Raw genomic sequence first — 25,394 nt, forward strand, 5'->3', positions numbered from 1 at the left:
AGCGTCCCTTAAGTGAACACACTTCCTCATGAACTGCCAGCCTCGTGCTCTTCCCCTTCTGCTACCACCAGCCTTCTGGTTCCTTCTCCAGCTCCATTCTACTTTCCCCTCCTGCTGCAGCCTTTTATGTTTCTTAGGTGGGGCAATCAATTCATTTTCGGTGCAGGTCCCTATTGCTAAATGCGTGACTGTCGTTCATTTCTACATGCCTCTTCAGCCCTCTTCTTCGTGTCAGTCCCTATGGGTTTCTGGGACATGTAGTTCACTTCAGTGAAATTACATTTTTCTACTTCTTTTATAAAATTAAGGTTAGATTTAATTCCCTTAGTATTTTCAAAATAGGAATTGTAGGCTTTAATAGTAGAGCAAGGATGATGTAGATAAGGCAACATTTCCATTTTTCCTTGTAGTGCACCTTTGGTATTGAGGAGGGCATTTAATTTTAGGGATAAAAAGGATTTGTTTGTGTAATAGGTTTCGATGTTACAAACTAAATTTACCATATCAGTTTTGACAGGAGGTTGAGGGACGTTAAAATGACAATAAGCCATAACCTCTTCTGGCATGATGGTAAGAGTCCCTTTCAGAGGAAAAATACTGTCTCATTCCACGGATTCTCCTCACTACCCAAGGCCCTGTCTCCCACAATACACAGGCCCCAGGATTGGAATCAGGAAGCGTCTGCACTCTCCTGGCCACCTGGGAAGAGACTTTAGGCAGGGTTTTGGTGAGGGATCCTCAGGATTCTTCACCCCCCCCCCCAGTCGTGGGTTGGGAGTAACAATAGCATAACAATATTTCTACCAGAGAATATTTTAAGAAGTAGTCTTTCCTTGTTTTTGAACCATTCAGCTACAGCTGCAGTGTTAATCCTTTTTTTTTCTTTTTTTTAAATATGTATTGTATTTAATTCTGGAATAGTCTTTGTGATGACAAAGCAATCAACAACCTTATTTTATTGGCGACCTTTTGTCGTAGAGAAAAGGATTTCTTTTGGTCTATGGCTTCTTTGGGAAAGGCTTGAGTCATAGTCTCTCCAAGGAAAATTGTTACTTATCTCCTCCAACAAATATGTTTTTTAGTTGACTATCTATACAATTCAGCAATCATTTTCACAAATTCCTGATTAAACGAGCTAGCTCAATGGTTTTGGGACTTTCCTCTGATAGAATTTAGTCTGACTGGGTTTGGCTTGGGCACATTCTAGGATTTGGTTTATGCATTACACTTTGTTTGCATTCCATTTGACTGGAAGGGGAAGGGTAATCCGAAACTGAAGACCGTAAGACTGGCGACCTCAGTCTTTTTCAAACCGAGCATCCACAAAGGAGAAGTTTTGGAGGGATGTGTCTGGGATGGGACAAGCGGAGCAAATGGTGGTTTCCAGCATTTCTCTAGTACACCCACCAACAAAGTCCATTTTACATAGAGGTTTCTGGGGTCTTGGAGTGAGGGTTGTCCACTAGCTATAGTGTAGCCAATTTGTCAAAGAACTATTAAATAGGAAATTGTGTATGATGGACCATTCTACAAATTCATGCCTAATGGGATGGATGTCACGGTTTCTTATCAGGCCTGGTTGGCCCACTTTTCCACTTTGTATTGCACCAGATACGCAGGCGCTCCCTCGGAATGGCTTCTAGCCGAGGATATTCCACGGATGTTGGGGGTGTTACTGAAGAGAAGATTATAGTCTGTGAGAAACCTGAGGGTATTCTCATTCCTAAACCCCTTGGATCCTCTGCGCAATTGGCAAGGGAAAGGCCATCACTCTTGGATCTTGGCCCTGGGGGGTGGAGAAGCGTAGGAGGGGGGGATCACCTGGGTGGAGGGTCTTTGGAGACTGGAAGTGGGGTGCCCTTGGTCGAGACATGGTATCCCCCTTTCCCTAGTAATGACCAACCCAACCCCCATTTTCATGCACTATTATAAACCAGTTCCCCTCAGTTATCCCCATTTGACATTTGACAGTACTGAGATGAAGAAGAGGCAACTAAGAGCAATGAAGACCACCCTCTTTTACCTCTCTGGTACTGAGATGAAGAAGATGCTTGCTGAGAACTGTAAAGGTGAAGCATGTCCCGTTGATTGTGGTCAGGCAGGACTGTTTGACATTCACACCTGCATCCTGGCAAGGGGCGCAGGTGTATAAAAGGAGGCCAGTCCAGCAGCATATGAGGCAGCAGAGAAACCTGTATGTGGAAGCAGGAAGACCAGTGTAGACGTGGCGTTGGAGCTTGAGCTCTGTGGAGCAAACCAAATGTTAAGGGAACTTCGTGGAGAGGCTGTCCCCTTTATGTGCTTTCAAGAGGCTTGTTTCCCTGTGTTGGGTCATCGACTCAGGGTGCATAAGGGGCAGGAGTGTGACCCCTGAAGTGAGAAGCAGAAAGCCCCATGAGCCATGCTGCTGTGAAGACTTTGAACGTGACCGGTGAGTTTCTTGCCAATGAGAAATCGGGTGCGCGAGTGTTTAACTTTGGTTGTTCGATGAATACTTTATATCGGAGTGGTCGCGTGTTTGGGGAAACTCGTTTTCGAAGGTCTCTGACCCAATCCATTGTCCAATATTGAATGACTAATAATACTTTGTATCAGAGTGGTCTCGTGTGGGAGAAAACACGTTTTCGAAAGTCTCTGAAGGTTGTGCATTCCATTTAAAGTGAATTAAGGAAATATTAGACTTCAAGTTGAATGAAAGGTGTTCATGAATACCGAATTGAATGAAAATCTTAACAAGTGCAACATGTGCCTATTAAACACTGAATAGAATACAATTCTGGTTTTCTTGAATTCTGAACTAAGTGAAACCCTTACAGGAGAGCAGAACTGTTACATACTAAGTTCAGAAGTAAAACAGAACTTCAAATTTAAGTAGCACCATTAGATGCTGCAACCTAAAAATGAATGATACTTTATATCAAAGTGAAATCAGTATGTGCTGTCTTATAAAGTGAATGGAACTTTATTTTGAATATTATTCCAACACAGTCACAATTTGCACATGGAAACCCCATCATAAAAAGAAGATACATGAGTGGCAAAAGAACTGTATACAACAGTGACAAAGAACTCTAAAAGAATAAGGAATATTTTTTGTGCTGCTGAAATTAAGTCTTGGGGAAGGGAATCCTGAGACTTGAGACATTTATTGACTTTAGACCGGACTCTCAGTTAAAACTGTCTCATCCTGAACTCGAGAGGTGAATTTGAGACTATTTGGTTGGAACTATTTTGTACTGGGGGTTGTGAAGGGAGCTGAAAGGAAGCTGCAAGCTGGAAGAGGCTCAGAACTTGTTGGACACTGTTTCTTTTGATTGCTCACATCCCTACACAGATAGTATAGATTAGTTGTAAGGTCAAGTATAGGTTTTGGACACACATATCCCTCAGTTGAACTCTTTGACTCAGACTTTCCTTGGTTTTATTTAGGTAGGGAAATTAGGCATTACACTACCCTGACATTTTAAGCTTTTAGTACCCGGCGAGGGAGAATGAGAAAGTAACATGCAATCTCATTGGCCCTCACCAGGGCGTTGCCCGACCGGCAATCCCACTCCCCCTTAACGTTCCTTCCTTTTGGTCCCCGGCAGGGGGGTGTGGCACCCACTCAGCCAATGAGGAGGTTCAGCACAAGGTAATCCCCACTCCGAACCACCACACAGCTGGAGGCTGCAGCTTCCCCCGCCAGGGATCGAGGTAAGTGTTGTTCCCTTACCCCACACCCTCAATCCGAAGAATCCCCTCCCCACCCTCCCAACCACACTTACCTTCTTTTTAGTCCATTTCAGGAGCAAACACGCTGGGAACACTTCTATCCCCAGCGCACCCACTCCCCATCCGTGGCAAGCCGTCATGAAAAGGGAGAAGGGACTATGCTTTCCCTTCCTCGGCGGCCAATTTTTTAAAAATAAATGTTTCTGTTCCGCTTCGTTCGGGCCTGTTACTATGGGCCCCGATGCATTACCTGAAGTGGTAATGACCCCCCTGCTTGGGGCCTATTGCTTAAATAAAACCTTTGTTTGAATATTGAATCTGTTGTCTATGTCTTGCTTCATGATGCCTTCACAATTGACAGTAGGTGTAATTCTGCTAGCTACAAATTGTCAGTCAAGAAATAGGGCACCTGGCCGAGATAATGTACCAGCTGACCTTTTCCTATCTGAACCTAAATTATGGATCCCTATTTTGACTCTAGGGTTCAATTCAATCTGTGCAGGGGTCATGTTTCCTGCCTCCTGGTCTTGTGCTAGCATCCAGCCAATCTACAAGAAAAGGTTGAGCGCTTCACCTGCCTCTTACAGGCCCATTTCTCTTATGGACCCTGTTTAAAATCTCTGGGCAGGTTGTTTTAGAGAGGCTAGAATTTTGGATGGAGGGTAATAACATACTCTCTCTCCCGTCCAGCTAGGCTTTAGACCTGGCTTTGGGACCTCCGGATAGTGTCTGAATCTTTATTTTGTTGTGGCCCACTCATTGTTTGTCAAAGACAAGCTGATCTTTCTTGCTTTCATGGATCGGAGCACGGCGTTCGATAAAGATAATTGCGACAAGCTCTGGTGTGTGCTCGGATCCATGAACTGTCCACAGGCCTTAATACATCTTTTGACTAGATGACATCACTCAACTCAAGCCTGTGTGAGTGTTACTCACCACCACACGGGCCGGGTCGCTAGGAGAAGTACCTCAAGATGGCTGGAGGGAAGGACGAAGGGCAACAATCCCTTTGGACTCCAGCCAGGGTTCTCCCAGAACCTGGGCCTCATCAACTTGAGGGAACTCTTTTCTATGATACACCCCTCTGCTGGATGGTATGGACAGACAGAGGAGTACATCAAATAAAAGAGCGGGTAACATGCGCACCTCCAAACCAACGCTGTAAGGAACAAACAGCAGGTTAACACTGCCGGACAATGAAAATATGGAACATTAGTCTCTGAATCTTCCCTGATAATACCTGGGTATTTGGTTAATAGGGCTTGGATGGAATGTGGACCTAAGGAATAAACGAGACCCAATATTACCCCCTTTATACTAGAAGAAGAGAGGAGAGCTAACGGGTAAAGAGCTTACCACGGCAGGGACAAAGTTGTTTCTTGAACGACTAAATAGTCTGTTAACGACAGCGATAAAACAACAAACGGGAAGGTTAGTGTAGGCAAGTACCTCGAATGGCACGAGGGTCGCGCTAGTTCCGGGTTGGTGCACTGGATCTGCACAGTGTTCTAGGTGCACGTGATGGTTTGTTGTGGTCCGATATTAGTGGAGGTTCCCCTTGTGGTACAAAGAGACTACTGTTGTAAGATGTAGTCTGTTATGGTAATTGGGCATCGGATGGCAGTGAGCACAAGACAATCAGGAGTGCATGAACCCCCAAAATCGAATAGAATGGTATGAACTCTGGCAGTGGTTTATTCAGAGAGCAAGGGGTACAGCCCCCACAATGGTACAGAAGGCAGGAGGTCTGGTTATACAATGTAAGGCATGACAATGGGCTTACCGGTTACTCAAATGAAGTTTCTTCGTTCAGGGTTGCAGTCCGAAGTCGGTAACGTAAGAGCTGAAGGAGACCAAAAGTGAGGCAGTAGGTGTCCAGGAGACAGGCTGGAAGTTGGCAATGGAGAGGACCAGAAACCACAAGACGCTAGACAACAGGAGTCTGTTAAACAGTCCGAGTCAGCATCACCTGATTACAAGGAAGCAAAACGTAAGGCAAGGAGGAGTCCGTAGAACAGTCCACAATCGTACCAGGAATCAAAACACAGACGAGAATAGTGAGTTCAATATGCTACGAATAGAAGCAGCGTTCGAAAAGGAAACGCAGCATTTAAATGTTGCTGAGGAGGCAGAGCTAATGAGGCCACGTCGTGGGTGAGGTCAGCTGATCTGCCACGCGATGCAGCGTTCCTGATTGCACCATGGAAACAGATGCTGTAGCCTATCACCATGGCAACCACCAACGCTGCCAAAGGGGCGTGGCCATGCAACGAGATGAGAGGAAAGCACACCTGCAGGCGGGGGGTCCTGATGCCCCTTAGATGTAACAGTGAGGAGCGGAGCTAATGTGTGTTGCACTGCTCTTTTTCAAGTGGAGCAGGGGGGTGCGCCATGGCTGTGTCCTAGTGCCCTTGCTCTTTTGTTTATACATTAATGGTTTATATGATAATTTGTTAAACTCCACCTTGGATGTCCATAGGTTGGGTAATAGGGTTCTGCCACTCTTGGCGTACATGGGCAATACCTTTTTATTGGCAAGCATTGCAGAGACTTAATGATTATTATACCCCGTTTATGGATTCTTTGGATCTAAAGGTTAACCCCCAAAACTGGGCTGTTATGGCCTGTTGTAGGTGAAAGCACCCATTGAAATTCTAGGCTATGTTTAGTAAGTGTGCATTGATCACTAGAGTACATTGTTTTTACTACCTTGGAGTTAGGTTTTCATCAAACTTTCATTCTGATTCCCAGGTCGCCAAACCAACCGTAAGATTCAAGCAGGCCTTTGTGGTGGCCAGAGCGATGGGCATGTTCAAGGCCAAACTGGTCGATCTGCCGCTAAAAATATGCAATGGAAAAGCGGCCTTGTCTTTGGCATGAAGGTGTGGGGCTATTGTAGCGTTTATTCTATCCAGGTAGGGGAGAATGGTTTTCTCAAGAGAGTACTGGGGCTCTCTCGCTCGGCCCTGAATTGTGGGGTCCATTTGGAATTGGGCAGTAAGTTCATAAGTGGCATCATCTCAGTACAGCCCGTCTGTCAGTGGCTCAGACTGTGGGTTAATGCTAAAGCTGCACTGACTCATGAGTGGATTAGACATTTGGTTTCCAAGGATCCTTATCTGAAGGCCCCTTGGTTTAGGTTTGTGATGGCCAAGTTGGTCGAAATAAATGCTGTCTAATGTCTTTATTTATTGGATATTCTGCCTGTTAGTGGTCTTAGATCTGTGAAACTGAGGGTCCACCTGCATACCTCTGAGATAAGGGAGTCCTTGGAAATCATGAAGCCTGCGAACAGGAAGCATGTAATTATTGCGCACTATGGTCTCCAAGGGTATCTGTTATGGGATGAGAATCCTGTGCAACGTATTCTAATAAAAAGGGCACATTTTAACTGTATTTTCTAGAGAGCAGTAGTGACTGCCTGCGGTATTGATAATGATAACAAATCTTGCCCTTTGTGTGATGCTCTCAGGGAGGATTTGACCCATTGTTTGCTTTTTTGTCCTGCTTTTTCTAGCACCACTTCTGCAGCACCTCGGGTTTTCTCAGTACAAACCTGCCCCGTTATATTTGTTATGGCCTGATTCAACGCGTGGGGTGGCACATTTTGTGAGGAAATATTTGCTGAAATCCATAGGAATTTGATTAATTTATTTATATGGTTTTTATCTGATTGGATTCTTGTGCATGTGTTTTCTGTGTAACTGTGTTTTTTCTTACTTGCTGTTGTTGTTATGGAAATACTTTAGCATTCAAATGAAAGTTGGTAGAACGTAAAGTATTATTAACTTGAAGGGGCAGAGAAAAAGAGAAATCGAGAATGACATTGAAAGGATTAAATCCGGGTATATCTCTGTTTTTTGGCAGGAGGTTGGTTGAAGTAATAATATTTGAAGAGACGTGGTAGATGTGTTGGAAGGAGTCTGTTGATATGTTAGCTTGTATAACAAGTCATCTTTACTGATAGCCCCACATCCCCAAATGCATAAACATAGAGGAGCATACATTGGAAGAGGATGAAGTTTGGGCTAGAGGGAGTAATCTCTAGACCAGATCAGAAAGAATGAAGGGCGAAAAGCAAGAACAGAAAAGAAAGTCTGTGTTGGAGAGTGGGATCCCATAACTTCTGAGGGAAGGTGTTCGCAGAGAACTTGGTGATCAACCAAATCAAAGCCTGCAGAGAGGTTGAGTGAAAGGAGGAGAGTAATCCTGCCAGCATCTTTGAATTCATCCATTTGGTTCTTTAATTACAGAAGTGCTGATTCTGTGCCGTGTCCCAGCCAGAATCATGATTGGCATAAACCCAAGAGGTTATTAGATTCCAAATGTACCTGAATCTAAAGGTATGCCGCTGTATCCAGAATTTTGAGGCGGAAAGGGACGGTTGGTGATGGGGCGATAGTTGGTAGGGATGTTCGGTTCTAACATTGTTTTTTTTTTAGTAGGGGCAGGACTCGCGAATCTTTTAAACTTGCTGGAACGGTTTCTGAGCCACCTTATCAGAGAAGAGATGGTCTACAGGGCCTGGTTTTGTAAGTGCTCACATAAAGGCCTATCACCCTGTCTTCAATGGGAAGGATGACCCTCTGCTAGGGTCTAAGACAGAGCAAGGGGGTGGACTGGGAACCAAAAGAGTCCCTGAACATATTTTTCAAAGGTGTCCAATATTACACAGATTTTAACAAGACCAACCCCTTTCCTATAAGAACATTTGGAAAGAAAATAGTCAACCACACAAAAGAGGATCATGATGTAGGGTACATTGAGAAATCTCCAGGGGTTTCTCTATACGGCCATATAGGGATATTCCTTACAAGGGGTTTGACCTTCCTCTGTCTTCCTCCAGGGTTTCTTGTCAGTCTCTCTGGCTTCTGTTCCTTACCCCCTCCAAAGTGTATTTTCACTTCTTACTTAGTGGCCCTTTACTGTGGGATTTTCTTTCCTTTGCCCCTCTCTTCTTAAGGGGACTTGTTGTTGCTCCTCTTCCCTACAGGAGTCGATCTTGTTTACCTTCTTTCTCTCTTTGCCCCTCAAGTCTTCAGGGGACAAGGATTTCTGCCCCTCTCCTCTTCAGGGGGTCATTGCTTTTGCCCCTCTTCTCTTCATAGGTGTCCCACATCTGTCCTGGTCCCTCTGCCAGGATCTGAGAGAGTTTTTGCCTTAGCATCCTCCCAGGCTCCGCAGGCGGGTCAGTGCTTCAACATTTTTGGCTTAGGTGGTGCTGCCTGGGTACTCTCCTTCTTCCTACAGGGCCAGTCAGCTTCCTCTGGGCTCTTCAGGCTGCTTCCAGGCAAGCAGTGCAACAGGGTAGTCCACCCTCCTTCACCCAGGCAGCAACTCCTCCTTCAGGCAGGATACAGCTCCTCTTCATGCACCAAGGTCTGGAGAGTAGTACAGGGAACCCTGTCGCTAACAGAGACAAGTTCAGAGTGAGCTGGCTCTAGACTCCTCCTAATCCTGTTTGTCGCTGATTGGTGGAACGCCCTGCTTGCAGGATTGGATGGCAGGGTGTTTTCACCCAAGTCCTCGTGTGTTAGGCTCTCTCTATTGGCCACTTTTAACTTCTGTTAGTTCAATTAGGGTTTCCATTTTCCATTATTTTCTTTTATTTATTCTTGTTTTATCCTGGGTGCCATTTAAATATTATTTTGTCCTGTCCCTCGAGCTGCATTTTTAAGTACCCCTTACATTTTCCCAAGTTATTCTATGGGAATTTAAACCTGGGTTCTCACGTAGGCTCTATGGTATTCCAAACATCCTGGACTTGTGCTTGTGCTGCTGAAGGAAAAGCCTATGGCCTTTGCTCTGAGGTCCTGCAGCTCTTCTATACAAGCGTCTCTCCTCTTCTGTCCTGCAGCATGGAACACGGCTCAGTCTCGGCGCTCCAGCACAGGCACGCTTTGGGTCAGACGCTCAGCTGTTCCCCCCATGTGGTGGGAGCTGCATCACCGCTGCCATCCACCTCAGGGTCTCGCTCCCAATATCGTCAACGCTGCCAGGCAGTCATGGGTAACTCTCTTGTGGGGTTCACAGTACTGTGATTGACCACACACTATTATACAATTCTGTATAATGAGCAAATACTATTGTAAAACACATTTCCTAAGGACAGCAGCCATATGGGACAGTGGCCCACCAGAACTGGTGATTCAGGCCAGTGGCCTGTAGCCATTCTAGGAATCATTGGTCAAAATCGGGAGGCATTCTGCTGGTCAGAGTACAAATATATTGGTTCCTCTGTTATTATTGCTCTCGAGTGTTTCGGCTGCTGAAAGGGTGCTAACACTTTGCAAAATCAAAACTCACACTGATCTGTTAAGGCTGCAAACCTCAGGAGTCAGACCTTGTAGAGATTGGAACTCCACCATTCAAACTAAGCTGTAGTAGCCAACGGGAGTCCCTTGTGTTGAATGCCCTTGTGCAGAAATGAGACTCCCAGCTAATAAGAACACCCTGACGCTAATGTAATTGTGACTACTTTCAGAAATTAAAAAAGATATCAAACCCACAAAAACAAAAGCAGTTTCTGAATGATTTGCAACAGATTTAAGATTGATACCCTGGGGGATACTTTGTCAATATGTGACTTTCTTCCAGTTGTCTTGGAGATTTTAAAATGAACATGTATTGTTCTCCTTGTCTGTTTTAAATCCTAGTTGTATCAAGAAGTATAAACTACTCCATTGGTAGATTTGTTTAGGAACCATATATCACAAGGTGCAGTGCTTAATGTAAAGATCAATGTCTTCGTCTCTCACAGTGACCCCCAGCATTCTGAAAGCTATGACAGAGTGTCAGTTTGAGTTTACAAATTTCAAAAGGATTCGTGTTGCCATGGGGACCTGGAATGTCAATGGAGGTAAACAGTTTCGAAGTAATATACTCAGCACCGGCGAACTAACGGACTGGCTACTGGATTCACCCAAACTTTCCGGGGCATCTGAATTTCATGGTAAGAGCAGGATATTTGCTGTAATGATGTTTATATGCCTTTTAAAAGCATTTTCTTCAGGTGGAAGCCAAATCAATATATGTATCGACATTTTAATATAGGTATTTTAATTTGTGCTATGAGATTATCACCCCCTTTTCGTTAGCACATGCTGGCAGCACTCAAGTATGCAATTGTTGGCGCGTTATTGGTAAGTAAAAGTCAGTCTTCAACAGGATTAGATCTTTCAGTCATATCCAGTGACAATGAGTGTGTTTAGAATCTACCTGCACATCACAGCAAACAAATAAACCTATCTGCACAGTTTGGAGATGGGCATCATTGATACAATATTTTGGAAGTGAGCCATCCTGATAGGCGGCTGCTAACTCAGTGCTCCCATAATCTGATCACCATGGAAACTGGCAAATAAATAATTTCCCTTGGTTTCTAGGGCCTTCTCGTTCCGAGGCACACTCATGCCCGGGAATCCTCGTGCTTGGGTGAACTCTCTGAACAGATATCAGTCTATCTGAAACACCACCTCTCCCCACCCCGCACTTCAGGACACAATCTTGCAGAGGTGCACTCGGTCAAGTCACACTCATATTTGGGTGCCCCCCCCATAAGAGATACTTTGTACCAAAGATACACTCCTGCCTGTAAATAACCTTCTCAAGGAACATTCTAGTGAAAGCACATCTTGCTCAAGCATGCTCTTTCTAACAAAAGCATCATCTCTGCCCTGGCATGCTCACTCACGAGGAGACATAGTATCACCAAGCCGCTTGCTCAGTCAGAAACCATGTGCAGCCTCCCTTTATATTGCTGGTTCTGTGATTCTAGGTTCCTGCTTATGTAGCCTTTGGCAACCCTCCCTTCTGTTAATCTATGCATCCACCATATTAATGTTCTCAGATTAAGTAAATGGTGCTCATGGTAAGAGGTAGGAGAGTGCACTCTATGAATTTTGAAGTTACCAGCATGTGTCCTCTTCTAACGAAGGGATTCATAGCTATCTGGCTACTGTTACCAGTCTCTGCCCTTTTACGAGACTGGCAGTCGCGTGCAGGAAAAGGAGGAGTGAAGGGTAGGAGTGGAGTGAGAGAGTTAGTACGCAGTAACCCATGAATAAAGAGAGACGATATGTTACTCTGGTGTTGCGTCCTTCATTCCACAGGCACTAGCGGCCCAACAACTGGCAATGATGCCGTCTCCAGTGAACCAGAGCTGTTCCTTACTGGGGGGTGATCCCACCTCGCCAGCCTGCATTCCCGACTCTTGATCCAAGTGCAGTTTGCGCACATCCCGAGTGCCTGTGATCCCGCGGCACAGTTCCATGCCCGATCCTGGGCTGAAAAGAAGAGAGGGACCGGGCACTTCCCCTACAACGCCCCTTCTCCTTGGGTGAGATTCCACAGCCATCCTCCATGTCCGCCATGCAGCATTCTGCCAGTGGCCATCCTACGATTACGGACGATGCACGTGCACATAACACACCACCTGCAGGTTGGTGCTTGGGCGCTCTACCCCATCTCTCCATTACCAGCGATCCCGCTGGTGCTACGGCCTGTCTCCGCCCCACGACAGCCGTTCCATATAATCTGGACCTTAAAACGCCTGAAACAGCTCAGAGCACATGTAAATAAACGTGTCTCTCACACGCCACCTAGATGGAGCCACTGGGACATGGCCCGTTTCCATTTGTATTAACCCTTGAGGGGTCATGAACAGTGAATATTCACAAAACTAATATTGAGAGGACAGTGTGTTTTGCAAAACACTCACTCTGCCACAAAGCAAGTAGGATACCAAGGCAGCCAGTCAGCAGTCCACCCACAGATATTTCCTGCACAAGGTGCAACGCACAGGTCGCACGTGCACTATTACAACATCTACGCCAGTGAGATCCTGCGCAATAGGGCATCCAAACCCCATTTGCCACACCTGCCACAATGAACAACCGGGGGTCACCACCGCCTACGCCCAGGTCCAAATCAACTCTGCTGCGCATGCCACTCTCTTTCACAATGACCCCGCAGGTACACAAAGGGCTTGGGTGGGTCGAGTGGATGGAAGACTTCAATCATTTCGTGAAAGCGGCAGGGGAAAAAAAGTCATCCAACCTTTACGACATGTTTATCAACCTGGTCGGCAGTGAAATCAAGACCATCGTCTAGACAATTCCCTCCGAGGATCAACCAGACTACCCCTCACTACTAAATGCCCTAAATAAGAAACTTGTGATTGAACCAAATCGAGACTATGAACCGTAAATGTTCAATCAGTGTACACAGAGAGTGGAGGAGACGGAGGATGAGTTCATCACCGTTTGAGAGTAAACGGCATGCATTGTCATTTCCATGCATCCTCCGTGGATGAGGCAATACGGCTACATGTTATAGAGGGATGCCTATCCACTGCCCTCAAGCAACAGTTACTGAAGAAAACCCTCTCAATCGGCGAAGTGAGCGAGCTAGCGAGAATCTTCGAGAGATTGGATGCGCAAGCAGCCTCCATGACAGACACCTCCAGCACAAAGCAGGACAACGCTGAACTGGTCGCAGCACTCCACCCGGCACCCCAGTGGCCAAGAGACAGAGGGGCCATGTGCAACCAACCAAAAAGGACCCAGCCCGCAAAGGCAAAGCTATCGCTGCAGAATGGCCTTCCCACACTCGGGGACATGCCCCGCACTCTCGCAAAGATGCGCCAACTGCGGAAGAGAGGGGCACTTCCAGTCCGTCTGCAGAGAAGGTAGACCTTTCCCTAACCTGAGAATGAACCCGAAGCCACAAAACCGAATGTATGGGTGAGCCCCCCCAAGGCCCAACTTACCAAAACAGGTCTTTTCAGCCAGGACCACAGCGATATGTCAGAGCTGTGGAAGAGTGTAACCCGACAGACCATGCCCAAAACTATGAATATTACGACCACCCTCCACAACTCGAAGATGACTACGACGGACCCCCGGAGCTGTATCAAGATTACAATGAACATAGCCATTTCGCGCCCTGTACAGAAGGGATGACTAAGACTACTCATACCAGGATGAATATGTCAACCTCGTCTGGATGACCGAGATGCAAAAGAGGAGGTACCCAGGATAACGGTAAATATGGAAGAAAATCAATTTTGCTTTCTGGTCAATTCTGGCACTACCGTCAACATCATTGGCGAACAAGAGTTCCTGCAGATCCCTGAAAAGCTGGCGTCATCCAGAATGTGGCAAAAGGGCGGTGCCTCCTTAGCTATCAGACCTCATTCTGCCTGGGCCTCCTTGACATCCATTTTCAGGAAGGGGACGTGATCCGGTCATTCCCACTGTCGAAAGACAGATGTGAAGGGGTATACACAGTAATAGCCACCTCTGCAAGGCCAGACCTCATCACGAAGGGGGATGATCCGGGCAGAATTCCCCTACTTATGCAAAGGACTGGCAAGACTCAAAGGGGAATCCCATAACATTACAGTTTGACAAGAATATACAGCCTGTCCCCCAGCACTCCAGAACATTAGGGTTCCACCTGCAGGAGGCCGTGTCAAGAGAACTCAACCAGCTTCTCAATGATGGCATCATCGAACCAGCAACAGGCCCAACACCATGGGTGTCGCCATTAGTAATCATACCCAAGGAAGGCGGACAGTTGTGGCTGTGTGTGGTCAGGAGTATGGCCAACACCACCATAAAAAGAGAACGTCACCCTGGCCCGTGTATTGAAGACCTGATTGTCCAGCTCAGTAAATCGGTGATGTTCTCAAAGCTAGACCTGAGCCAAGGGTACCACCAGCTGGAATTGCACCCTGATTCGAGAGGGATCACCACCTTTGCCACCCATGAAAGCCTGTTTCGCTACAGACGCCTCAACTTCGGTATCTCCTCTGCGGCTGACATTTTTCAGGAGGCCATAAGGCAGGTGATCAGACCAATCAAAGGAGCGCTGAATTATAGTGACGATATACATGTTTTTGGCACATCTAGGAGGGGAACCATGACGCCGCTTTGCTTGCAACCTGCCTGCCAGTCCAGGAAGCTGGTTTGACACTCAACATCACAAAGTGTCATTTCAGCAAAGCACAATGTAAATTCTTCAGACACATCTTCTCTGCAGAAGGCATGACCCCAGATCCAGACAAGGTTAGCAACATCTCTAACCTGCATGAACCAGTGCAAGTGGCAGATGTCCGATCTTTTCTGGGGATGGCCAGCTAATGTGCGTGCTATATCCCCCCACTATGCGTCCCTCACCAAACCATTACGATGCCTGCTGCAGAAGAACATAATGTTTGATTGGTCAGTGGAGTGCCAGGAGGCATTCGAGTCAATCAAAAGGGCCCTGTCAGAGTGTCGATGCCTGGCATACTTTGACCCTGCCTGGCACACGTAAATCATTATGGACGCAAGCTCTAAAGGGTTAGGGGCCATCCTGGCACAGATGAGTGGTCCGAACACGCACCCCAGACACATTGTCGCTTACGCAAGCAGGGCTTTGTCTTCTCCCAAATCAGCATACTCTCAAGCTGAAAAAGAGAGCCTGCCAGCGGTCTGGGCCTGTGAACATTTTCATACCTTCATTATAGGAAAGAAATTCACACTCATCACGGACCACCAGGCGCTGCTGTCCCTGTTCGGCAATCCACGCACCAAGATGCCGCCTAGGAAAGAGCGATGGGGCATCAGACTGCAAGAATACAACTACGACATGGTTCACAGTCCTGGGAGTATCAAAATCCAGCCGACTATCTGTCTCGACATCCAGCAGGTTCGCCGGTCACCAGGAATGGTGACACAGAATATATAAACTACGTGGCCGCCAATGCACCCCGACCGGCAATCTCCCTTGAAGCGGTCGCGACCGCATCAGCAGCTGACCCATCCATGGCCCTAGCCATCGGTCTGACATGTAACAACAAGTGGAATGACTACCGACGTGCGGTACTAAACCACCCGGGGTGTGTAGAGAAGAACTCGACAGACTAGCTAGGGTACACTCTGAAATTGCAGTCAAAGACCATGCCATCCTACTACGGGGGTGTAGTCTAGTCATTCCTGCGACACTCAGAGCCCAGGTGATCAAGACGGCACACGAGGGACACTGAGGTACTGACACCACAAAAAAACAACTGCTGTGCCACATATGGTTCCCTTTCATGGACTCGTTGGTTGACAACAGAGTCAAAAATTGCTTAGCATGCAAGTGCACAGCAAAGGCAGAAGCCCCCATCCCACTACAGCTGACGCACAACCCAGATCGACCGTGGGATAGAGTTGTGGTTGACTTCTATGGGCCAATGGAGTCGGGGAATATCTGTTATTCATTGACAAATATTTTAAGATTCCCCATTGTCAAGAAAATGGCAGCAACCTTTGATGAAGTACTCCGCGAGTGGGGCATTCCCAGGGCAATCAAGTCGGACAATGGGCCCCCATTCCATGGTCACGAGTTTGCAGTCTTTGCCAAGCACATGGGTTTTGCCCATCAAAAGATTACTCCCAGATGGCCACAAGCCAATGCTATGGCCAAACGATTTATGACAATGCTGAGAGCCTGTGTAGACGGCAACAACCCCCACCAAGCTCTATGCAGACTACTACAAGACTACCGGAATACTCCTCACGAGGCCACCAAAAAAACACCTGCAGAGGTACACACACTCTTAGTGAGACATCCGAGTGCTCATGAAGAAGAAGAAGATGCAGAACTCATACAAAGGGACACTTAGCAGAAAGAGAAAGCAAAGGCGGATACAGACCTGAGAAGGAGAGCAGTGCCTAAAGAATTCCATGTGGGAGATGAAGTTCCGATTCAGCAAACAATGACAAAGAAAACTGATGCCAGATATGCACAGAAGCCTTTCAATATCGTTGCCATCAAAGGTACTATGGTGACCGCCCAAAATGCAGATTGTGAAGTTACAAGGAATAGCTCACAATTCAAACACCTTATTAAGATGGAGGATTGCAACCTGATCCCGAACCGAGGGAGCCACCGGATGACCAGTGGGTCCCTCCCGAAGAAACTGACCGAGGCGACAGGAAGGACAATGCCCGGCGAAAGAAGTGGACTATCCCAACACATAATCGGGAGACCACCTTGCCTTGTAGAAAAGTGCTAAGCCAGACATTTGAACATTTGTCCAAAGGTGATGTACCAGTCTCTGCCCCTTTAAGAGATTGCCAGTCACGTGGAGGAGGAGGAGGACTGAAGGGGAGGAGTGGAGTGAGAGAAAGTTAGTATGTAGTAACCAATGATTCAATAGAGACGTTCAATGTTACTTCAGTGTTGTGTCCTTATTTCCACGGGCCCTAGCGGGCCAACAGCTACAACTCCTATTTGTCAGGCCGCGGAACTCATTATGACCATATCATTTTGGGAGGTATTCATTTTGTACTTGAATAAGCATGCAAGAACTTTTACCTCATAAATATTTCTGCTCATTCAACTCCTGCTTTACCCAGTGGTGAAATGTGGTTTTTGGGTTGCCCTCTGGGTACACATTACACTGATGCGTACTATGGTACGGCGCAGGCCTTCCCTCTGCAAATGACAGAGTTTTTTCGAACAGTGTAAGCCTGTGCAGATCTAACCGCTCTGGATGCGGTGCTTCCCCACATTGGCAGACACAATAACAGGATACGCTTCCTTCCTGAATGCAACCAGTTGTGTTTTATGTAGAACTGTACAGGCACACATACTCTGTTCTCTTCACAGTTACTCAAATAAAGGAATTCTGTAATATCTTGGAAGTTTTTCTCAATTTGAGTTGCTATTCTCTGCTGGCTCAATTGATCCTAGGCTGCCTGCATATATCTGCCAAGCTGCTGTCAATTGTTTCTGTCCCTCCTCTGTTGTCAATGCTACCTATTTCTCTTTTCATCACCCTGAATACTGATGTGGATTTGGTGGTCTCCGAACTGCAGCAGTGGGCGGAGCCTAGTATGATTTGTTAGGGGAATTCAGGGCGAACATAGACTCCCTTAGAATGTTTACAGGCTTGGGCGTGCAGTATCCTCGTGTATGTAGAATGCTGCCCTTGGTAATCGTTTTCTTCTTAGTGTGGTGCTGACTAATAGTTGTATACAACGTTGCTCTCCGGAACACACACACGCCCACACCAGGGATTTACCGAGAATGCATACTCCATTGACAACTTGGTTCTGCCCCATACTACACGGGACTCACTTCTGCATATCAACAGCAGTGCTATTCATAACCCCCTCCCGATCTTCGTATCATCCAGCCTTTCCAGTCTGCATCCTGATGGGGTTCTACCTGCTTTTATAGACTATTTTAAAGTCTGCATTGTTTTCCTGTACTTTTGGTCATCATGAATTCGACCAGTTTCTTTTTTTTAATTTTTTAAAAAAAAAATATTGTTGGAGACCCCCACGCCCCATATTCCAGCCGACACCTCCACCACTACATAGACATATACATGTATAAGTAATTGGTCGATTCCGACCAAAAGTGCACAAGGTGCAACCTTTTAAATAGTAGTCTAAGAAACATGCATTACGCCTGATGACTGTCTCCAGACTTGACTGACAGGCCGCACCTGTTCACTAGTCATCTGTCCAATTTGCATGCTCTCTCAAGTCTCAATGTATTTACACAGATACGCTGTTAATTGTGTTCTCTGAATCCCTGAACGTCAACTCTGACTTCACCCCACGAGTTTGAAATCTGCTTTGAGAAGCTCAGATTCCAGAAGCCAGATACAGCTAAAGATCGATCAAGGCAATAGATAGATAACTGTCCATTTCACTCAGTTCTATGATCAGGTCCCTGGATAACCATGTTCCTCTCTGATCGACCCTCCCAGGTCCAACTTGGGTCCTTTCTTTCCTCTATCTCACTCTCTACCTGTGATGTTCCCCAGGGGTCTAACCTCTCTCCCTGGCTGTTCAACGAATTCCTGGCATCTCTCGCCCACCGCATTGCCGCTGTCTGCTCCAACTTTCAGTGCTATGCGGATGACACTCAGCTCATTTTCAGGCACCCCTCTGCCACCTCTTCTCCTTCTCTCATCTCTGGCTATCTGTCTGCTATCCCGGAGTGGTGTGCTGCCAACAATCTCTGCCTCAATGCCAGTAAGATGGAGATTCTCCTCATCAGCACACCTGCATGCTCCTTTCCTGTCACTCTCTGGCCGGCCTCCCTTGACCCTCTTCCTGCCTCTACTTGTGAGGCTAAGAACCTCAGGGTCATCGACGACTCCAAACTCTCCTTTTCTCCTCACATATCTGACATCGCTAAGAAGTAAAACTACTAACTGTACCTCCTCAGATGTATTCTTCCTTTCCTCTCCTTCCCCCAGAAGCTCACTGTCTCTAGAGCTCTGGTTCTCTCTAGGCTGGACTACTGCAACAGCCTTTTTCTAAATCTGCCTGCTTCTACTCTCCGCTCTCTGCAACTCATCCAGAACAGGACTGCAAGACTTGTCCTTGGCCTCAAGTCTAGGGATCGTATCTCTCAGCACTGAAATCTCTGCATTGGCTCCCAATGGCTGCAGGGATTAAGTTCAAGACCCTCTGCATTGTCCGCAAGGCCTTCTGGGGCCTGGGTCCTCAATACCTCCAACTCTCTTTGCAAATACTTTCCTACTCAAGCTCTTCGCTCCTCCTCCTACTCCCTCAGGGTCAGTCGCTTCTCCAAGCAATGAGTTGGTGGTAGATCTCTTTATTCGGCTATGGCCTCCCTCTGGAACAGCCTTCCTGCCTCTCTGACACTTGGGGAGAACCATTTCTGGTTCCGGAAGCACCTCAACACCTTCCTCTTTTCTTCTGGCTTCTCCCTTCCTCTCCCCTGGTGATTTCCTGTCTGATAAAGCACTGGTCACCTAGCTACTCTCTCATTCGGGCCCAGGTCCCTGCCCGTGCAGCTGCACACCCGCACTGCCTCCAGGCAACCCTGGCACTTGGGTCTGTAACTGCCCCCCTCTCCTTTCCCCTTCCCCCTCCCCTGAACTTGCGCAATCTCAATGTCACTTGGCCTAGTAAGATCGTTGTCTTTGTCCTCCCTCTGTTTCCCCTTCCTTGCCTCATCGCGCCTAGCCACGTTACAAATGCCATATCATATATATATATATATATAAATATATATCATATCTATAACTGGATGCTGAATCCCGGTCGGCTTTTTTTTTAATGTACAACTATGTTAGCCTTATTCCAAAATTCAGGAAAAATACCCAGTGATAAAAATATTTAAGATAAAAGCTGGAGCTTTATCTTAAACAAATCAGTGGACTAGGTCCTGAACAGGAGCTTTCTTGTTTTTTCAATGCTCTAATAAGTATTTGCAGTATGGATTCGAAAAAAGCAACAGCAACAAGACTGTCCTGTTCAGAAAACCTGGGGTTGGATTCTTGTTGTGACCTGGTTCATGACAAGGGGCGAGTAACCAACGAAGGGAAGTGATCCCTCCAGCCGTCCTCCGCGATATAAACGTGCTCATAAATGGGCTGGGCCGGATGAGACCAGTTCTCAAAAGCGTTCAAAGTTGGGAGTGATGCTGCGTTTAGTACATTCTCCCAGGCAGAGGGCATTCGGGCTTTCCTGCTGCGCGCTAAGATGTTGAGAGCTGTTTCTGCATAATATTATTATTATTATTAACGTTCGTGTAACTATGGAGCATATTCAGTGGCTTGTTTTGGAATATTTTGGAAGGCAGGATGGAGAAATGTAGAAAATGGGTATACCAAGTTTAAAGCATTGGGAAAGCCAGTAGTTTTGTATTTTTGGGCAGGCAGAGCATCCCCATTTTACAGACACCGACATAATGTTACTTACTACCTGCCCATAAAATGGCACGGGCTGACAAATTATGCTAGTACCTGGGCATATTATGACGATGTCTGAATAATGCCTATTCAAGAACCAACATGTTTGGCTTTCCCCAATGCTTGTTTGAACAGGAATTCAGTGCAAGGAGCAGATGCCAGGACACATATACTGCTTATAAATCAATTGGATGAAGGCAGACTTTTTAGAAAGCTTTATTACATCAGGAGCTGGTTTATAGCTGCATTTAAAAAATGGGCAAGTAGCTAACCAAACACCCCACAAGCAGTTTTTCTGTCTTCCAATCTCATCTCTCTCATTGCTTCACACCAAATGACTGCAGTTTCCACTTTTCGGCTGTGTTTTCAGTGTCGTCTGATAGATAAAACTAAAAAACGTCTCATGTAAAACACACGGATCATCACTGCCCTCTTTACGGCTACCCCCATATGTTTGGGACAGATCAACCTTTCCAGTGATGTCATTCTAACTCAGTCGAAGGTTGTGCTTTTGGATATAGCCCCCTTCAACCGACATAGAAAACCTAGAAGGCGGCACCCATACGCAGAATACTAGTATAACTCTTGCTAGCATACTATGCAAACAACAATGCATGTTGGTGCAAAAGTAAAGCTCCAGCTGGAAAGTGACTTGACCAATCTCTGGCATCCTGGGCAAGTCATTCTTCCTAAATAGGTCTTATTTTCTTTGGCTGCGGACATTGGGGTCACTGAAGTGGTTGTACTAGTTGTGCACTGTACAACACGCCTCACTGATAGATGGTTTAATAAACTACAGTATTGGCACCATATAAAATAATATTGATAACTTATATAGTAGACTTCATAGGCTTAATTGCCCCTTTGCTAGCTCATGTCTCATGGCACCATTACATGTGAGCAATGGTTCGCGCAGAACAGGCAAGTGAAATAAATAGTAATTGGGTTTTCTCCAGCATGGGGTCTGGTACGGATTCACATGCTCATGAATATTCCCTGTCGTCAGGCTGGGAATCCTCGGTAAAATAAACAGTTTCAGTTTCATTTCTAAACTGTCTTTCTCCTATAAACCAATCACTATGCTGTGGGACATACTGCCCCCAGCCTAAGCCCCTCCTCCGGCAGCCATCTTCAGATTTTTACCGCACGTTCAAGTGTTGGGAGTCCTCGCGTTTCGCTCTTCGAGCTTTTCTACGTTTTCCCACCTATTTGATAGGAAAACTCTTATTTTCTGTCAATCGAGCCCGTTTGCTCCATCGATTAGCCTTCCGATTAACAGGCACCCGTGTTTTGGCATCTTTCACGCCCCTCAAGGGCAGAAATCATAGTGTTCTTCTTGGAAGCTTCCAGAAGTTCTTCATGCCTACATCGCGCGGATCATGTCGGATGAGAAGGACGGCGCTTCCCTCTTCAAGATGTGCTGCAGCTGCGGGTTGCGGAATCTGTTCCTGGACAACGAGCATTCCCAGTGCCTGTATCGCCTGCACTCAACACATAAAGAAGAAGATTGCAAGATCTGCTGTGGCTTCACCAAGTGCACGATGAAGGATCGACACGTCCGGTTGGCGACGTGGCTCAAGGCCAGGGCCTTGACCCCGGGTGATTCACAGGGGCATGCCTCTTCTGGCTCCAGCCAACCTGAGCAGGCTTCTAAGTCCTTTGAGGGCTCTCCATACGTGGGGGCCCAACACAAGTCCAAGCACTGCAAGTCCACTTCCATCAGGGTCACCGCTCCTGCGCGTCCCACGACGGTCAGGGCACGTTCATCATCTCCTTTGGCATCGATCTCCAGCCACCGCTCCAGCACTTTGTCCAAGAGGAAGTCAGCTACCCCGGGGAAGCTGCGGGGGATGCCGGAGAAGGCCAAGCAAAAGAAGGCTGAGGTGTCCGACCCGGTCGTGAAAGAGAAGGCCAAGCAGGACAAAAGGTCCTACCTGCCCGTGACTGCACAGGTGCTCCAGGCCAAATTGTCGTCCTCGGTCGAGTTGATGGTGGCCTCCCTTTCGAAGGCAAAAGGGGCTGACCCGCTCCAGAGTACCCCGACGGTAGCCAGAGTGGTTATTCCTCCCAGGTGGGAGGCTTCGGCCAAGCCGGTTGAGAAGACTCCGGCGAAGAGGATGCCGGACTTCAGCCTGAGACTGATCCCTCAGGACCCGAAGAAAGGGGGGGGGCAGTTTCGAACGGCTGATCCTGGCCCCAGCAGCAGGAAAGGGCAATCCACCCAGAACCAGAGGGGGCAGTCCGCCCCAGCTCACGGCCGATCCCGGCCACAACGGCAGATGATGGCAATCCACCCACAACAAGAGGGGACAGTCTGCCCAACACAGTGGACAGATCCCAGCCACGGAAAGAAATGGAGGTGAGCCACGCAAAGGATGGGATGGCAGCAGCAGGGTAGTGTGCTGCAGCTGCTCAAGGGAGGGCACTCTACCCAACACAGAGTACCATTACTCCCCCAAGAGGAGAACACCAGAGGAAGGGAAATCCACACATCCAAGGAAAACTGCAGTGCGCCATGAAGGTAGAGGACAGCAGCAGGGCCGTTCCCAGCATCAGTGAATGGAAGAGCAGTACCTCCTGCTGAGCTTCATGGAAGGGCAATCTGCCCGTAGGGAGAGGGCTCCCGCCCACAATTAAGTGCAAGGGTAGTCCACTCATGGTGCGAGGGTACCCAGCCACACCTGGCAAAGGAAGGCATCCAGCCATGAATACAAAGTAGGGTAAAACACCCACAGCGAAAGGAGGGAGTGATGAGACCAAAGACCAAAGGAAAGGGGAGCCATCCGCCAAGGGCCACATCGAAAAGAGTGTTGCACCATGAGAGGACACTCGCTGAAGAGCCCGGGGAGGGGGGTTTGGGAGGGGTGCAATCATATTTCTTAAACATCTCACAGAAGTTCTAGAGCGGGTGGGAGTGCATGAAAGGGTGAACGCCCAAGCGTCAGCGATGGAGAAGCCGACGGAGAGAGGACAGGTAGCGGCCATGTACACACATCAGGGAAAGGGGCCACGAGAACAACCGAGTTTTGAGAAAATAAAGCTACACCCCCACCCCGCAGCCAGGGAGTGAAGAAAGTATGTGCTATGGGTTTTGGCATGCGATTTCCCCACAATGGATCATGCCCGGCAATAGGGCACTGGTGTGCCAGGTGCGGGCTAAGCCATCACTTTGAGCGGGTGTGCAGAGAGGGGATACCCTTCCCAGTAAAGAATAAATCGGACCCTCAGAGCGGCAGAAGGAGAGCAAAGGGAGAATTTCACAAATGGGAACACAGAAGGAAGGAAAACCCACCTGACGGAGACTACAGAGAATACCCCTACAAACCAAGGGGGAAGTTTGGAGACGCAATCGAATGCCACCAAAGAAGAACCTCTGACTGACACTGACCCTACAATGATGAGCAGGGGGTGGTGTTGCAGAATAAACCAAGTCAATCCCCCTTAAAACGAGGGGCGTCCTTAAGAGGGAGAGGAAGGACACAGACACGGGGCCTGAAGGGAGGAAGAGGAGGGGCTAGTAGAGCCCGGGAAGATCAGTTTGTAAAGGGGGAATAAAAGGAGGTGCATCCATCTTTGGCTCTGTGCAATTCTTGGGGGTGACTGTATGCGGGAAGGAGGGTGCGGGGAAGACCAGACCCCGCTCCCAGAGGCGTTGCTTGGGAGGGGCTAAGGGGTCTATAGCCCCAGATCTTTTGGTTGTAGCCCCGGATAGAAGCTCAGGGGTTACAACCAAAAAGCTAGCTAGCCCTGTGTCCTGACCGCCCTGAAATTAGCATAGCCCCAGATCTTTTCCAGACTTAGCAACACCCCTGCGGCCGCTCCCACTCTAGTTGAACACTAGGGTGACCACATTTTGAAAATAAAAAAAAACGGGAGAGGCCAAATACATAAAAGGAGGACTAGAACCTCAAGCCCATTCAACCCCCCACCTCTCTTCGCCCCTTCCCCCATGGATCAAACATTAAAATAAACCTCTCCAACTGCAGGGTTGCAAAATGATGCGTCACTAGTGCTCTGAGGAATTTTCGCTTTGATTGTTGTTACGGGGTTTGCTAAACGTGTTTATTAACCAGTTTCCGTGGCACAATTCGTAAATACATGTGGCTGTCACCAAAAAGGTTGTCATTTCGATGCTGCGCTGGGGTGTCTGACAAAGGTGATAACGGGAAGGTGTGGAATCAAACTGTGTATTATTTAAAATGTCAGCTTAAATTGTTGCGCCATCCCTTTCCCAATACCGGGACATGGATTTTAAATTTAAAAAGCTCTCGGGATGGGGGCAGAGGATACAGAGAGCCACATTCCAGACGGTCCAGGCAAAACCGGGACGTCTGGTCACCCTACCATGTACTGGCACCATTTTCCAGCTGCTTCAATCTTAAGGCTCTTTAGTATTTATGGCCGTGCTGGGCAAACCCCTACGCCATCCCTACACAAAAGCCAAAACTGTTAGCTTTGCCAATGCTTGTTGGTTTTCAGTTGTTTCCTCGAGTGACTGTGTGCGTGCTCAGATGTGGGTGCCTTGCTTGCTGCACCCAGGAAATCAAGCTGCACCTCCCTTATTAGACCGAACAAGGCCATGCCTGGCAATGTCAAGGCTAAGATGGCGAGCATGCAGCACTTTCAGTTCTTACTCCCATGGGTACCTTTCCGAGTGTATCTTTGTCTGTGTGGAAGCCTGCTCTGCCAGGGGTGGGCATGGTTCGGACTGGCGTCCTTATAGCTTCATCCAGTTTGAATAACTATTACCGGAGTCTGTGTGCAAATGGAATGTATTGTGCGATTTATTTTGGAAACCCATAGGATGTAACTCCAGGGGGTTTAAGCTACCACCGCATCCAACCAATGGATAGTGCCCCCCCCCCCGCCCCGATTGCCATCCAGGTGAGAAAAAAATCCTGGTGTCTGCCGACGAGGCGGGGAGCACTAGCAATGGCGGCACAGCTCTCAGCACACAATCTTTCGG

General features: G+C 47.5%; 1 protein-coding gene across 1 annotated transcript in view; it reads left to right on the top strand.

Moving 5' to 3' along the window:
* Positions 1-25,394, top strand: part of SYNJ2 (synaptojanin 2) — a 1,190,168-nt gene that overhangs the window by 679,139 nt on the left and 485,635 nt on the right. The window contains exon 12 of the mRNA XM_069607872.1: positions 10,475-10,666. Coding sequence (XP_069463973.1) covers positions 10,475-10,666 — 192 coding nt within the window. The remainder of the gene's footprint in view (positions 1-10,474; positions 10,667-25,394) is intronic.

This window comes from Ambystoma mexicanum, chromosome 4q, assembly GCF_040938575.1.
Source record: "Ambystoma mexicanum isolate Mex_15411 chromosome 4q, UKY_AmexF1_1, whole genome shotgun sequence".
Lineage (NCBI taxonomy): Eukaryota > Metazoa > Chordata > Amphibia > Caudata > Ambystomatidae > Ambystoma > Ambystoma mexicanum.